The sequence below is a fragment of the Tyto alba genome, unplaced genomic scaffold, assembly GCF_018691265.1.
Source record: "Tyto alba isolate M040663 unplaced genomic scaffold, T.alba_DEE_v4.0 Super-Scaffold_19, whole genome shotgun sequence".
Lineage (NCBI taxonomy): Eukaryota > Metazoa > Chordata > Aves > Strigiformes > Tytonidae > Tyto > Tyto alba.
In genome coordinates, this window is record NW_024881281.1 from 8,523,026 (window position 1) to 8,540,309 (window position 17,284).

Here is a 17,284-nt window from a genome sequence, read left to right on the forward strand (position 1 = left end):
AAGAGAGAAATGCATTAACTGGGGAGGCTGAATGGTTTTCAGTGCTCCCCTCCCCACTGCACTCATCGAAGGGATGCATGTCTCCCCAGACACAGCTGACGGGCTGACCCTGTCCTGTCCCAAATCCTATTACTTTGCTCTAAACTAGTAGAGATCTCTCCTCTCATCCCTGTAGTCATCAAGATTTCACAAAAGAAAACAGGTCAAAAAACTGTAAATGCATTAACAACAAGAATCCCCACCTTCGAAGTCCTGGTGGCACATAAAAATGCCAACAGAAACTAAATATTCCATATTTGACACATACAATCCGAAGTTAACTTCTCTATCCTCCTTCCCTGTGTCTGGCTGAGAATTAGTACCCAATGGGCAACTCAGAGCCAATAAAGCAGACATCTATCAACCCCCTAAACCAAACAGTACCACCAGTGTGTTGACAGAAATTAACAATTTGAAAACATCACTTGCCTTACCTGTTCCTAGAACAGCCCCTTTATCTGAGAGTATTATAGACTATCACTCATTCTTCAGTTTTGTCTAGGATCTGATAAATGTTTCTCTATAAATTCAACACTCAGTGCCCATTCACAGCCATGGGTTAACTGCTCAGTTTTCTCTGAAAGTAAGGAATTTGATATGACACATAAGTCACCATAAACTCTACAGGATTAAGTAAGTTATTGCATCTTACAGCACAACTGGTTTCTACAAATGATACCCTGGAAAATGACATTATCGCTCAGTGATTTGGTTCAATCTGATTGCAACAGTTAATGTAATAACGTAACTCAATTAGGATGCTTTTGTTATGAATGAACAACCTTGTTTAATATTGTCTGACTGTCCAGAGTCAGCTTAAATGTGATGTTGAGATGGCCTGCGAAGCCCAGAAATTCAGTGGTGCATTTTAAGAGGAGATACTGGCATGAATTAGGAAGCCCAGGCAATTTTTAAAGACACAAAGGTCATCTTGGTGCTTCCTGATAGATAAAAATTACACAGCAGGCATCTTTGTAATGCCTGGAAGTGAACCCAGACTTTCAGCAGCATTCAGAGAAAGGCTTGCAAGAATCAATGCACACAATTTGACTCTCATTTTCAAACCAAAGCATGTCAGGCTTACCTTAAGCCATTTCTTCCACATTTCTCAGCTCTTACCAGTAGCGCTCAGTGTGGACGCCAGCAGCTAGCTCATGGTGTGCATACACTGAGAGCCTGGGAGAACCCAGCCGGTGAAAAGTTAAACATGTTTTTGACCTTTTCCTATTTTCACGTGCTGTGTCCTTCAGGGGTGCTTTCACCACGTACATGGAGTTACCTACCAATACACCAGCTAAGGTAAGGCACTCCATTACTGTTAAGCATTTATAACATACTAATTGTTTGCCCGTCTGCTTTCCTTAAAACTACAACTCTTTGGCTCTCAAAACATCCCTATGTGAAGTAGATAACCTGAGGCCTTGCACTACAGCCTGGTGGCTTATTCTTCCAACAAATAAACTAAGGGGTCGCTTGTGGGTGACATAGCAGGGCGCAGGCAAAGGGGCTTTCAGACAAGGCGTTATCTTGTCTGTAGGTACCATGAGGGAGGAGGGAGAAAGAGGTTATGCAAAACCTGCACTGGATTAACAGAAAGATGAAAGGCCGGAAAGATCCTTACTCTGCTGGTACCTGTAGGCCCAACCTTAATTCAAACCACGTGTTATTCTCTTCACTTCTACCCTGTTTGGGGAATTTCTGGAATCCAAGATACACAGTAGCTGTATTTTACCACTTCCAAGTTCACAATACCCTTATTAGTGCTGAGCCAGATGGAGAGAAATATGCAGAAAACCAAAGCGGTACTTGCTGGAATCCTTCTCAATTCATTGGTGCGTGCATTTAATTTCCTGTCTCCTTGTTTTCAGCCTGTCCTTGGATATGTTTGTGAGAAACCTGAGATGGTTACATGTGTTGCGGCCCCCAAGACTCTTAAAAACATGAAATAATTACCATAACTTCAATATATAATTTTTTTTTTCTTCTCTTTCTAAAGAAACCTCCAAAGAAATGTCTCACCTTCTCAGTTGTCAAGCCTAAGACTTTTTTTCTTTTCAAGGAAATGTGAGAACTGACATTCAGGAATGGGGAGCATGCCTCATACATGATTATAAAATCTGATTTGTTATGAAAAACAGATGTTATTCAATAGCATAAAGTGTATATGAATAGTAAACTTGAACAACATATAGTAACGTATAGTCCTTAAAGAAACACTTCTTATAATCTAGGTATGCTTGGATATGGCCAGACTCGAAGATCCACAGACTGAATTTCTGTCTGTCTCCATACACACACACACACATCCCCCCCATATGTGCACACTCATTAATACCTACTTTCAAATACACATATAATGCATATATCTAATCAACATACACATATATATAAGTGTATGTATATATAAGTGTATAGATCACTAGAAATGTGCCAGCGTGTTTCAGTATGTAGATTTTCTTTCAGGATATTTAATCTTATTTTTGTGTGGAAGGTTTACAGACGCTTGTGCAAAAGAAGACATACCTTGTAGATTTCTTAGGAAGGCATTTCAGTTGACACACTTTAAATTAAGTTTAAAATCCACATTACCCAGGATAACTTTCTTCCAAAGTCTGGATTTCAGAGATAGGGAGAGCACATGTGCACACTACATTGTGTGCACACACAGACACACGCTTATTTCTTCACTGACTTGAAATTACAACTCTCAGAACATGTGAGATCTGAAAACCATACTGTGATTTTACTTCTGCATCAGTGGCAGAACATGAAATCTTGCCTGGTGTTCCCATGTACTCTAACAACCTTCACTGAACTACTTTGATAAAAGTTTTGCTACATATAACAAAAAAGGTGTAACACTAAAATAGGAACAAGTAAAACGATCTATCATTTGGAACATCTTTCTTATTGTGATCTAAGCTGCTGGGAAGGCTTTATGAATTTGCATGTTATCCTCAGAGATGTCTGAATCTGTCTCTTCTGTTTCTTGTATAGCACTGAGCACATCATCAGCTTTAATCTTTAATCTCTTCTTCCTCTCTCCTCCCCTACAGAGAATCAAACCCTACAAACTATACACAGATAAAACTCTTGGGCCTAGTAAAGTTTGGCTCTAAGTTTTTCAATAAAGATAGGAAGATTTATTTCCAGGAATGCGTTATACGAAAACAAAATATCAAGTCGTCTAAATCAGTACCTTGTCCCAAAACTCTGCCCTAGATGGAACAACAGAAAAAACAGAGTGCACCTCGGGTGGCATGACTGGACATGGAAGGATGGGCACTCAGGGATACTCTGAACCCAGACAATCTTCTGAGAAGCTTATGAGTTGATAAGCCCTATGACTTTTGTCACCTCACTGTGAATATAAATTAAATTAAACACTTCAAAAGACAAACCAAGAAAGCTAAACAAACGAAACCTAGTTTTTTTCACTCTTCCTCATCTCCTAATTCATAAAAAATAAGGACAAAAGAGAACAACTTCTAGGATTTCAAGCGCACACAACACCTACTTACCTTACAGAAATATTCCATATAATTATGTACCTTTTGCCTGAAAGTATTACAGATATTAGTGCTGCTGTGGGGAGGAGAGCTTGTGGGCAGCACGCACATGTATTGTAGATATTTATAAAGCCACTAGGAGGCTGCAATAAAATTATCTTGGGGTATATATTAAGCTTTTTCAAGAAACATTTAAAACCACTACTATATTCAATTTAATCTCTCCCCTAAGTTTCCTTAATACACATTTCTCTGCATAGCTATACCTCTAATTTTGAATGTCAATATATATAAACAGACAGGTTGCAAATAATGTACGTCTATATAAACAGATATAGTCAATGAAAATAATGAATATTATTTTCATCGTATGCATGTGTATACATAAAAACACATGCTGCACATGTATATATGCTATTGCTGATATTCTAAGATCCTATATGAGAACAGTAATTGCTTATACAAAAATAATAAAAATTTAAAATAGTGAATGCATGTAAGCACTACTACAGTTGTATATATGAATCTGCATGCTGCATATATGAATAAAGCATAGAGTGCAACACAAACATACAAATGTAACATCAACCCTTGGTTTATTTGCATATTACGTATCGGTTAGGCATCATGGTACATGCCTGTTACACAGACACACATTTAATACTCAGATATCATTCCACAATCCTGGATATTTTTGCTATTAATTTTAATTTTCATACAATGATTTTGTCTTTATCTACATAAGACAGCTTGGAAATGATACTTTTTAAAACCTGATGGTTGAGCAGCATTTTAAGATAGTGATGTGACAGTGTCTAAACTTTCAAAGCACTGAGTACCCTAGGAGGAGCGTTCAGGGGCATCTGTGCCAGCCTCCCCGTGTTTCAATTCTTGACTGTTTACTCAACTGCCAGAAGATGGTCTAAAGCCCTGGGGAGAGCAAAACCTGTTTGGGCCATTGACATTGAGTATCCTTGGTGCAGGAAGTCAGGACCTTAGAGGTATCCATCATTATGTGTGCCTGAAGGCAGGCTGGAGCCAAGGAACTTGCCCGAGAAGCTAGTAAAATTTTAATGCACTCTGTAGTGCGGTCATGTCATACTCAGTTATGGCAAATAATCCCAGATGCCTGCAGAGGTAAAATGGAGCTGTAATGTGCTTGCCTCCTAACCCGAGCTGACAGCAATGATGTACGACTACCATTAGCGGAAAATATCACTTCAACTAACCCATGATCCAGCTCCGCTAAGGGTCACATTATCCATGAGGAACAAATTACACTCCCAAAGTAAATACAAATTTTCTACACGAAATGGGTACAAAAAAAAGGAAAGGGGAGCTGGGCAGGGGAAGGGGGAGAGGGTAGAGGGAGCGAGGAGTGATACGTTACCTATGACAACATGCTGCCGAGTGACAAAGATGATAAAGGACAGGACAAATCACGGGCTGAAAGCGCCGTGGCACAGCCAGCCCGGAGAGCACGTACCCACGCCTGTAAACAACATGTTCGCTCCCCTTAGTGGCAAACGCATAATCTTTTACAACGAACATGCTTGGCTCCAATTTTATTACCGCTCTAGCTGTAGGGACCCTCTATGTGGCACATCAAATGAATAAAAAGGATCCTTATCTTTCCTCCTAATGGGCCTTAAACAGTAAGAAATACTTCATGATTGCCTGAGCGTTGCTAGCATATAAAGTCTTGGTGATCTTTCACCCTTGGAGCAAGTTTAAGGTGCTGCATTTTCCAGAGTTAAAAAGACAACACCTGTACAAATACCCAGTATAAACTGCACTGATGGGAAACATCCTGGCTTTGCAGACACAGTTTTAGGAATAATACTGAGAAACTATTTTTCTAATTCTGTCCTTAGCCAAAATAAATATATGCCAAACAGTAAGGTATCAGTATCCCATGACTTGAAGTTATTGCTTAAAACTGGGTTCTCAGCCACTGTTTCCCCACACAGCCTTGTTTGCTAAACATGTTGGTATCCACCATCCAAGGAGTTCTTTCAGGAATTCAGCTCTCTCTTTTCTCATAAATAATCCTTTTGCCCTTCCAGGAGCGTGGTGTGCCACTGCTCAGTGGAAGAGGGGCGGATGGGCCGGCCAGCCACTCAGCCTTTTACTACCAGCCGTAACCTGACACAAAACCCCAGGAGGTCCAGTCTGGGGAGAGAAGGCTCCCACCATGACCCCCTCCTGGAGCTCCCACATAAAAGTCCACCCCCGTATTGCGGTCAGTCCCCACTTCCTGAACCTCAGGACCTTGCAACCTCACGGCAGATCCCTTTCCAGTGGTGTCCCCCTGGCTGGGAGTGCTATGGAACATCTCACACAACCTAAGGCTACACACTGTATTTCTCAGGCTCTCTTACTAGACTGGAGATAACACACTTTATATTTTGAAGTTTTCCTCTAGAAATCACCCCAGTCTTCATATACCTGCACCCAGAGTAGAGAACAGGACGAGGAAATGATCTCTGATGACACAGCCTTCTTTCAATAGCTCAACAAATGCTGAGAGTTCCCTCTATGACCAAAATTTTTCAGACCACAAAAATTATCATTTATTATTTATCCTTCATCCTTCCGCAGTGCATAAGCACCAAACTGAAACCCTGGTTGAGTTTTTAGACATTAAGAAGAGTACAGACATTACTGTATTACTGTATGGCCACAGTGGTGGCCATATAAAAATTTAGCCGGCTCCCAGCTATCTATCTGCTACAGCCCTGGCACCATCCAGGTGGACATTCTTCCTTCAAGTACTACCCAAACTCTTCCTTTCCTCACGCCTCCCAGCAGTGAGGGAAAAAATATCCCCAGTGCAGTTGTGTTTTCAGGCATCCTACCAAAAAGCCCCAAACTGGTGCAACTGCCCATAGGAGTGAATTGCACCCATCTATAAATGCAGTCTTCTGTAATACGTAAGACGGCATCAAGCAATTTCATCACCATTTAATCCATTTATGATACAGCTTTTACTTCCAGCAACAGAACATAGAGAACAGAGCCCTGTGCAAAGCAGCTATTTACCTTGGACTTATGTTTTCTAGCACAGCTTATGGTGGGGTTGCTTTGGGATCTTTCTGTTTCCAAAGAAAGGACAATTTGCTGTGCCCTGAACACATTTTGGAGGAAAGGGAACAACAGAGCAGCACTGACACGTGGGCCAGCACAGCTGAAAGTGATGCTCTATTTATTTGGCAGAGACACAACTAAGCAGGACACTTCAGGTCTGGAGGCTAGGGAGGAAATGGCTTCTGAAGTTCATGACCAATGAATTTTACATTTGTTCAGTGGTACTGAAAGGCCTATCCCAGGATCCTCTTACAATAAATATATCAGAGCATTTATGATTACCTAAACCAATTGAGTTTGTAAAACTGGGCTAAAGATTGTGGGTTTTTTTAACATAGTAAGAAGCAGATCGGAAAGCAAACTATACACAAATTCACACACAGAAAAATATATAAACACTTTTATGTGTGGATACTTAACTACCAAACACTGAAACACAGCCTACATACTAAACTGAGTGACATACATCTGCCAAAATGCTACTCCAAAATCTCTCTCCAAAGGCCACACACAAATTAATTGTCCAAAAGCACTTCAGAAACATACACAGGTTGTGGGTGTAAATGCTTTTGTCTGTGCATAGATATACACAAATAACCATTCCTTTTATCTGAGCATACCAGAGCAATTTATTATATTTTCCATGCCAAAATTTTTAGTTCGTAGCTGCTCTATATGCAATCAAATATATTAGCATTATCATTAAAAACATTCTGATGCAAGAAGTACCGTTCTTCAGCTCTCATGGAGCTTTCAATGCCTTTTCAATGAAGTCTCACAAGCAACGCGCTCCCACCAGCACCGGCTTCTTACGTAAGCACAACGTCCACCCATCCGAATCCCCTCCCAAGCTGGGGTAAGCTCGTTATTCTTCCCCTCCGACCATTTGCCAACACCTTGCAAATTTAGCCAGAGGTGTGACCGACCTCCTTCCTCTCTTTGCATCCTACACACAGTCCACCCAAAGCAAAGCCCGTCTCAGCAGGAACAGGCGGCAGTGCTTGGGCTGCAGCCGTAACTAGCCAGATGCTGCTGAGCCCAGGAAAAACACATTTTGATGGGATTCAAGAGCCTCATCAAGAGAGAACTGATTTGGTATTACTAAGATATACACAGAATTAAGTCATCAGTCACAGTAATTTTTTTAAGTTGCACATCCTATCGAAGTTGGATAAAATTCAAGCAAGGAGCAGGCCTCTTCTCTTGAATCAGGCATAAGTAACAGCTCTGTGGACATTGAAAATAAGTCCTCCTTGATCAATGAAAGATTTTCCTATGAAGTGAAAAATCACTAAAGTGCCTCAGATCGAGCCTTAGTTTTAAAATCAGTCTAATTAAACAGAGTGATGAGAGGAAATGGTAGATATGGCAAATAAAAAAGGGCCTCACTTCTTACCTCATCTTTAGCACTTCTTTATCAAAGCTGTTTGCAGGTCTTTTGAAAACAGGACTTCCTTTTATTTCCTGAAGACAAACTATGTGTTTGCACTTATGTTTTTAATATTGTATTAATTACCATGGGTATAATTTTAAAGATTGTATCTAGATAACCAAAGATAATACAGTTGCACTTAAATTTGTCAGCTGTGCAATAGCTTGCCCTAATTTTAGATTATCAGCTCTGGAGACCTGCTCAAAGAGTAAGACTGACAGACTTTTTAATGGAGAAAATCTGAGTTCCCCTGGGATCCATACTTTTTTTCTGATTCAGTAAGAAATCCCAGTGGCATTGGCTGAAAGGATCCCAGGATGGAAAATGACATCTCTCTAATAATTAGTGCTTCACATTCTGATGCAAGTCCTCCAAATATACTCTCCCTATACAGACATACTTGCTACCTCTTCAGGTATTTTAGCAACAGGAGAGCGAAATGCCGACTTTGAATGCTCCAGTCCAGTACTGTGTGCCAAATTGGAATGAAGGTGTGTGACTCTATATAAATAGATAAATTATCCACCCGAAACATGTCATTTAAAATTGAGATGCTGACATAGCCTTAGCTACAGTACTGTTAAGTAGGGTCTGCATCATTTTTCAATTAAATATCCTTGTTTCTTCTTCCAGAGAAACCTCTGGAGAAATGTCTCATTTGAGGGCAGACATAGACAGAAAGTGACTCTGTCTGTCGGCTCCCAATTAAAGGCTAGGGAAGATGGATTGGAGGCACAGCCATCACCTAATAGAGATCAGATATCAACAATGATTTACGCAGCCAGATAGATACATATTCAAGTGGGGAAAAAAATAATACTAACAGCCTAGGAGACATTACTTTTCCTATTCTGTCACCACTCACTATTCATCTGCTCCTCAGCTTCCCAGGTCCTGCTCCCTCCTGTGTTCTCTTACTTCACTGTGGCCCATCTAGTCATGCTTGAACCAACTCGTCTTTCAGCCAGCTTAATCTGTCACACACCTTTCATCATACTGATCTGCCATTTTTTATTCAAAGGCACTGGTCTATTTTTCTGGATTCCAGGTCTTATTTATTCTAGTAGAAATATGTATCTGTCTTTCATTACTTCTACCTCTCACGTATCCCTTATTTCCCAGGCACACTGAAGGATCAGTGTGGGTTTGCCCTCAAAAATCCTAAATTAAGCAAATTTGTTTCCTTTCCGTTTTCTGAACAGCCAGTACAAAATTCATCTGCAGCAGTATACCATATATTCTGTATACATCAGGATATCAAAATCTGAAAGATATAGTCCTAAAGAAAAGTAGATCTCCTCTTCCCAGAAACACTTCAGGCAAAGATGTTTCTGGTGGGAGGAGGATAACTCCACAATCCTCAATACATTGACCTAGGACAGACCAAGAGAAATTTGACAATTCGCTATGAGAACAGCTCCTCAGCTGGAGGCTAATACCCTCATCATGATATAAGACGTTTGGGTCAAGGATCTTAAAACTTCTAATCCAGCTGAGTACCCTGAGCTCCTATGGCTACTAATGAAAACTGAGGATTCCAAACACTATTAATGAAACCATCAACCTCTTGCACAGAGGTTTGGCACCTTCACTTCTCCCAATGCATTTTTCTCATAGGAATTTTTGGTCCTAAAAATGTTATTTTATTTAAAGTAGGAATTCAAAAATCTTCTGGGTCCTATTGAAAGAGATCTAAAAGATCCTGCCTGTCTGAAGAAAAGAAGTTTCTACTTGTCAGTTAAACAAAGGAATAACGCACAGCCTCCTTCATAGTGTGTACTTTACCTGTCATCCAACAGCCCATTATCATGTCACGGCAGAGTGCACTTTTCTACAGGTCACTTTGTTTAAAATGACATGGATAATGCACATGTCAGCGAGCTGACAGTCCCAACCGTCCTTCAGAGATAAAAACCGCAAGACGAGCGCCTGTTCTTATCTGGGGTACATGCCTTGGTCTATCATCTAAGTCAGGCAGAACATGATTTCTCCAGAGAGCACTTTTTTCATTTCCTGATTTTAAGAAAATCAAATAAGCACCATTTGTCTTCATCTGAATATGCTTGACCTGCTCAAATGATGATGTCTCGCATTTTATAACAGGCTACATATGCTGAATTCAAATTAACAGCAGAACAAGGCCTTTAGATCTTTGCCTAGGCTGCCAGCACAGGCTGAATAAATATGCCAGGGTTAGCTGTCGTCTTTTAGAATTGGGCCTGAGCTATAAAACTCAAAGCTGAAACTGGTTCTGGGATTTGAAAAGCACTAAATTATTAAGGATATTTGGATCTGCACTTAATCTCATTTCATTAGGGGGGAAGACAAAATATAGATCACAGAGATGAAAAACACATCTGGATTTTAAATCCTTCACGCAGAAGTACTGGGATATTCTGTGTGAGGTACAATCTTGAGTCTCTCTTGTGCTGTGGAAACTATCCCGAACCAGCACACCACCACCACCTCAAAGAGCTGCCTCTCTGCCTTTTTATATAGGAGTGCTGTAAGAAAAAAATACTGTGAAACTGGCAGAGGTTTAGCTCTGTAAATGCAGCAGTGGCAGGAAATTACACTTCTAGTTCTGGGTGCCATAAACATAGGAGCTGAAATTCAGTTTATCATCTTCCATTGCATAAGGAACATCCTGAAAATGAATAATCACTCCACAGGATGGAATGTAATGGTAATGCATTAAAAATTCATATCTAAAAGTGCAGGTTAATATTCGGTGCAAAAACTCAACAAAACCTCCCCTTTCTGTTGTCACACTGATTAACTCCAGTGATTAGTTCCCTTATGAAAGGGAAATCACTGCAGTTCAAAGTAAACAGTGGTTCTTTAACATAGTTAGCAAATTATTAAGAAACATGAGGAAAAAAAAATCTCTACTTGGGAAATTACTCAAAGAGCTGAAGGGCAAGCTTTGGCGGCTATATACAGAATGGTTTGAAAATTTCCTTTGCTTCCTGCTACACGACTCCTGTAGGAAACTGATTAAATTCATGAAAGGTGATTTCTATATTCATTGTTTCTGTGTCGATTTTACAACATATTTGTTCTTTTCTGTTGTATAAGCTGCATACCAGCACGGTCATCTTTCTTCTTGGCTTCACTTGTAGCTAGTTAACAGAACCACTCATGAAACTCTAAACAATTCAACGTCATTACATGAGCAATATTTTTTGACATGACTTTACCCTCCCCCAGCTTCCATCCCCCAATTTATCCAGTGAAAGAGGAGGCAAAAGTGATTATATTATCAAAACATCCCTTAAGGCTCAACATACAAATGAAAATCACAAAATCCAGCCTGGAAATAAAGAAATTACACCAGTTTTGCTGCAATGATTGTTTCATTTTTGACAAAGAAGGAAGGTAGATGTTAGTCTGATCACAACATAAAATAAGACATAAAAGCATGCATCAGTGTGAATACTTGTTCTTCATTAGTCTTCTAAATAATAAACAGCATTAGAGATCAGTGCCTGACTCTTTTTCAGCATGACATTCTTCCCTTTATCCACTTAGAAGCCCAAAGTTATTGAGATAATTATCAGCAAGTTGTGTCACTTGACTTAATGTACAGTTTCCAAATGTTGTTTCTAAATAAATAGATATATATATCAACCATAACACTTCAATTTGAGTTTGAAGACCCTTGCCTGCAGAGAAGGAAAACAGGCGATAACAGTGGTTAAATAACTGCTAAAAAGTGCAAATGTGAGGGTTACAAACATTCGGCTGCTGTTAGAACTTCCCAAGAGAAAATGTAGCCATAGAAAGGGTTGGTCATGAGACTGGTGTTCATAAAAAACCCACACAAACCGTGGCATCAATATGCTTGAAGATGAATTGTGTAGCCTCCAAAATATTCATTAGAATTCTCTTTCCTTGGAGGTCTATTCCAAATTAAATTAACAATGCATTTTCTTTGTATAGAGATGCTTTAGATCAATCCAAAAAGAAACTTCAAATAAGTAACAGAATAAGAGTAATAAGTGAATCCAACACATCCAACAAATTATTTTTGCTCCCATACTGATTTCTTTTCTTACCTTTTCTTCTTGATCACTGTCGCTGTCACACTGAAACACAAAAAGAAAAAAAGAACAGGTAAGAAAAGAAACAGCGAAAAAAAGGAAAGATTTCTATGACCAAGATGGCTGAAACACTCGTAAACCCTATGGCATCAAATCTGGTACCTCTAGGAAAAAGCTCAGTTACTGTATGGGAGGGAATTTTCCCCCACACTGCTGTTGAAGACAATACATTTGTAGGTTTGAATTATGAAAAAATTGCACTGAAAACAACAGAAGACATTTGCAACGCTCTCTGTTAGTTTAATTCACGTGCACAGGATCTGGTGCTGCATGAGCACATTTAGACTCTAAAACTGGATCAGGGAAGAAAAAAAACAGTATTAGAGGGCTGTTTTGTTTTCTTTCGATGGACAGTATTTCTCATACTGCCTGCCAAAGGCTTCAAAGGCTCCTCAGGAGAGTATGGAAGTGGCTTAGGTTTGCCTATCCCAGAAGAGAAGCATTTGCAAGGCTACCATTTTGCAGGACTACTTGGAGGGTTCACCCTATGTCTTCACTTACTGCTGCTGAACTAAAGAATTCAGAGATCACAGTGGAAACAAGAATATGCCAAATTAATTGATTCATTGAGGTTCTCTGTAATTCAAGAGTAGCCCAGATATCATAGGAAACACTTATGATATTTACAGTGAACAGTAACACTAGCAGGTCTTGATATTTATCAAGTGCCATTGCTCAATTTTTCAGTAACTTTTACTATTGTAGAAATACAGCAGGACTAAATGAATCAAGCTTCAGTGCAGATAAGCATCAGAAATCAAAGCACGTTTACATTTCCTAGAAGTACGAAAGCTGTGCTGGAAATAGGACTGTAAGGACCATGCAACTCACTTGCACTTAGCTTCTTCTCTCAAGACACGGATTTGATTCATCCCACCTAATTCTGAGCAGCTATGGAGTGGTCACACTTGGCTACCTCTACAGCAGAAAAATGAGGAAAACACCTCCTCCTGTGTTTTGTTTTTTTCTTTTAAGACTACAATTTTAGATTCTAGAGGAGTGAATTTTCTGTATCATTCAAGGATGAATTCCTAGCTCTGCAGATCTGATGGCAGATGTTTTGAAGTAAAACATAAGACCACCAAACAGGAGAACCAGGCCTCCCGAAATCAAGGACTAGCTGATCGTGTTACGTTGTTACAGCAGTCAGTTAAGCCCTTTATGCGTTTGTATCCTGTCTAATGTGTCTATGAGTATTTTCAAACAAATTTCTTGGAAATGAGGTATACTTTGTGAATTCAAAAGGTTAACTATACAGTGGGATGCGAATAGACATAGCCAAATACACCCACAAATGTATGTATTTGATTTGCACAAATCAAGTAATCCTCTGCGTGTTCTTTAACTATAACTTTCCTGTTTCACTGGCTTTTTCCTCATTGCTACAGGGGGTGAAAAGGGGCCTTCCCCACACTAGTCATCTACATACTAAGAAAGTAAAGCTAAGAACTATTTCTAGGTATTTTTCAAATAATTTTAAATGAAGCAAAGGTTAGATAAAATTAGAATCTGCTTTCAGATAATTCCAAATTGAAATGGAAGTGAAATTTATTTAATAACCGAAATTATTTATATAGCACTAGTTGCACCTAAATATTCTGGTAACAAACAAATGAGAGGGAACATGAAGATATGAGACAATTTTAGCTTGAATTTTGAAACCCTCATGCAATGATCAAGTTAATGAAGAGAACGTACTTAACTCACAAAAGGAAAACTGCAGGTTTCTAGAACAGTATGGTATTTATATAAAGTACTCATACCCTTACCCTGTAAATAGTATGCATTTTGACTTCGATGTGACTACATGTATGAGATTTTGGTATGGGAGTAAGCATAGGCAAGTATGTTTGCAAAGCAAGGCCCTACATTTACAAAAAAGCAAACATGCACATGGATTTTCATCCATGGAAATCACAGCATGTCACAAAGATTTCCCATTTGCTATCTCTATTTTACAGTTGTTGGAAAAATTCAGCTTTTGGGCTACAGCACATTGTTCCACTGCTTGGTTACAGCCAGGAGGGCCCAGAATTGTGTTCTCCATATGGTAGGATGCATTATAATGTATGACACATCTTACATGTTCCAGAACAGGGAGCTCGGAACCAATTGCTCCATTTGTTTGTGTCCCCTGCCCATCCTCCAGACGAACTCCAGTACAAGCCCTGATTGTAATACCTCGATCCAAAAGGAGAAAGGAAGGGGCTAAAAAATGGGTATATAAGCAGGCAAGAATGATTCCCTTTTAGCAGCAGGGTTCAGAGGGTTTTAACATGCCATCCGCTCCCACTGCGGGCAGGTGCACATGTCCTGTGACCCCGCTGTGGTCACAGCGCTCTGCAGCCTCTCCTTCCCTCACCATTTTTGTCTGGTTGAAGGAATCTCTTCTCTGCTGTGGATTAAGTTTTTCCTGACTCATAAGCTTGGAAAGAGCTCAGGGTTTTGTGTTTTCTGCAGTGTGGAGGTACTTGGGGAGAAGAGTACTTGCCAGCAGTGACATCTGAATTTGCCAGCAAAACAGTTACCCGCATCCTAGTAAATCTGCAGAGAAAGCGCACAGAGCAATGTCGGTGGGAAGTTTTTTCCATCAAAGTGTTAAGCCTCCTGCTTTCCGACAGTCCAGTTCTAATTTCAAGGTCCGCTTAATTCCACATCAAATAATTACTGCTATACCCAGAAGCACCTTGTCTCCAGAGTTAAGCATATGGCGAAGGACTGAGACCTACTGGTGTCCATTATGGAAGCAGCACGGATGCCAAGCCGATTAAAAATGCTCAGGCTCCCTTCACAACATGCCCAATGACTGACAGCTTCGTGATTTGGCCAGTCACTGTGGCTGCCAAAAAAGCCTCTGCTGCACAGAGGCCCACATGGCACTCTGAGAAAACAGTTCCATTCCTGGTATTAAATTCCCATACTGACCCGAGGACTTTGCTGTGAGCTCAGCAGGAGCGCACCATCCAATTTACAGCTCCATCCTCCAGAGCCCTCAGTGCCAGCCTCTGGCAGAGACGAATGATGGTCAAACCCCTCCAGCTCATAAATTATGCAAAGGCAATAAATGCACTCAGCAAACAGCTCCTAACGTTTGCCTAGTCTGGCTCCAGATACACTTTGTAAAATGCCAGGAGTCCTGCACACACAAGGCATCTATTTCACTCATAAAGAGGTTTTGTTGGTGGGGCGCGAGGGAAGGAGACTCACTGTCCAGCAGTGCTGTCCTGTTCCAATAGCAAAACTGTATGGACAAGCTGTATGAAAGAAAAAAGGAAGGGACAGGAGGAAGGGGCTTTATGCACTGCATTGGGCTTATATTTACATGCAGTGTATATATATGTGTGTGTATGTGTGCTGAATCTTCCCTGAGGACTAAACACATGGATTTCCTCTGGTTCATGGACAGAATCAGGCAATTTATGTTCAGGGGTAACTCCAGAAAGACTTGCAGAAGAAAGACAAAGTTCACTACTCAGGCTGGAAACTGAATTGGAGTAACTACATGTTCTTCCCATGCCTGAGACCACTTTGCTGTTTAGGCACTCCAGGCGCTGCACTTGCACACACATTCCCCAGTGGCCCTTGCTCTGATGTGCTCATTTACATTTTTGGATGCATTTTCTTCCCAGAGGTGCTAAAGCACAAGGTGTTTCCATCTTCTGCAGGCTTACTGCTAACCACTTCTGGAGAACAGGTTTTGGAAACCAAAGTTGACAACCGTGAAGCTGATTATTCAGAATTACTGGTCAATTTGAAGACTGGAGTCTGTACTGCTTGCTCAATTCCTCAAGCATTTCTCTACCTCCCAAGGCCATAGAAAAAAGTAAAATGATTTAAGTGCTTTGTGGTTCTCAGTGCACCAGACTGTTTTGGAATTGAAGTGATGCAAATGATTTGTAGTGGCCTTCTGCTTTGGGCTGAGTTTCAGTATTTTGTGCCTATTACCGAAAAGATAATTTTTCAGTGTTCTCCCATGTCTTGTTTCAGGAAACCATGGCTCTGCGCACACGCTGCATCAGAATATTCTGCAAATAACTGGGAATCCAAAATATCATTCAGAGAAAGCATGACCTGATTTTTGGATAACTGCCACTAGCTTCACTGGAAGCTGCGAGTGATAATGTGACAAATCAGGACAAGGGGGCTGCAGACATATTTTACACCTGAACAAACAGAGGCTTCTTTCTCTGATTCTCAGGCTCAAGGCACTTACTATCTCCACGCTGAACACAAGTCGTGACCGATTACAGTCACCCAGGGCCAGGCTTGAGAAGAGCCCAGAGCCCAGTTTCCAAAAGCTGTCCTACATTATCAAAAACCCACCCACCCACCCAGCCCTTAGCTCTCATTTAGGGACTGAAATGAAAGCCAGATTAGCAAAACTGCTGAGCACCCACAGCTCCCACGTACAGCCAAGTTTTCAAGTGAGCATGGCACAAAATGCTGTGAGATCTTTCCAGACCACAGCCTGACGGGCCCCTCGGAAGAAGGATTCTTCAAAACGGCTAGTTTATGCTTTTGAAAGTTTTTTACTGGACAGAAGAGACTCTTAACAGTTTTCCCAAAGGACCTATAGCACTACAAACTAAATCCAAAGAAGGGACGTATAAAGCTCACTCAAAACTAGCTCAACACATGAAATTCTTAGATGACATATGGAAATGTTAAGGTTGCTCCTAATTTCTATATAATCAGGGGCAATAATGACACTCAACTGACAATGACTTGCTCAAAGTGGCCATAGTTAGCAATTAAACTGTTCAAACACCTTTAATAACTAAAGCGTGCAGACTACCAGCCACCATGTCACTTGACTCACACATGCCAAGTGTTCAAGCTTCCTTTTGCAGTATTTCTGCAACTTCATGCTCAAGAAGTGCTAATCAGAAGCAGTAACCCACAAACTTGCATTTTCCTATATGTGCTGCAGTCAAAATTCAAATAGTTATTCCTAAAATCAACCCTGGGTGAGGAGGGAACATACAAACTCATAAGGTCTTCATATCAATAATAAATAAAAGGTCTTCTTTCTGCCCCAGCTTCAACCTTCTAAATGACTGCTATCAGTCCAGGTTGTGAAAGCGTAAGATGCAATCCCTGCGATACGTAGTATG

The 17,284-nt window shown here is 40.4% G+C and overlaps 1 protein-coding gene across 6 annotated transcripts in view; it reads right to left on the reverse strand.

Annotated features, from left to right (window-relative positions):
• The window catches only part of AUTS2 (activator of transcription and developmental regulator AUTS2), a 793,559-nt gene that overhangs the window by 230,204 nt on the left and 546,071 nt on the right, over positions 1–17,284 (reverse strand). For all 6 annotated transcript variants that reach the window (XM_042791833.1, XM_042791837.1, XM_042791835.1 and 3 more), the window contains one exon: positions 12,126–12,155. In XM_042791833.1, coding sequence (XP_042647767.1) covers positions 12,126–12,155 — 30 coding nt within the window. The remainder of the gene's footprint in view (positions 1–12,125; positions 12,156–17,284) is intronic.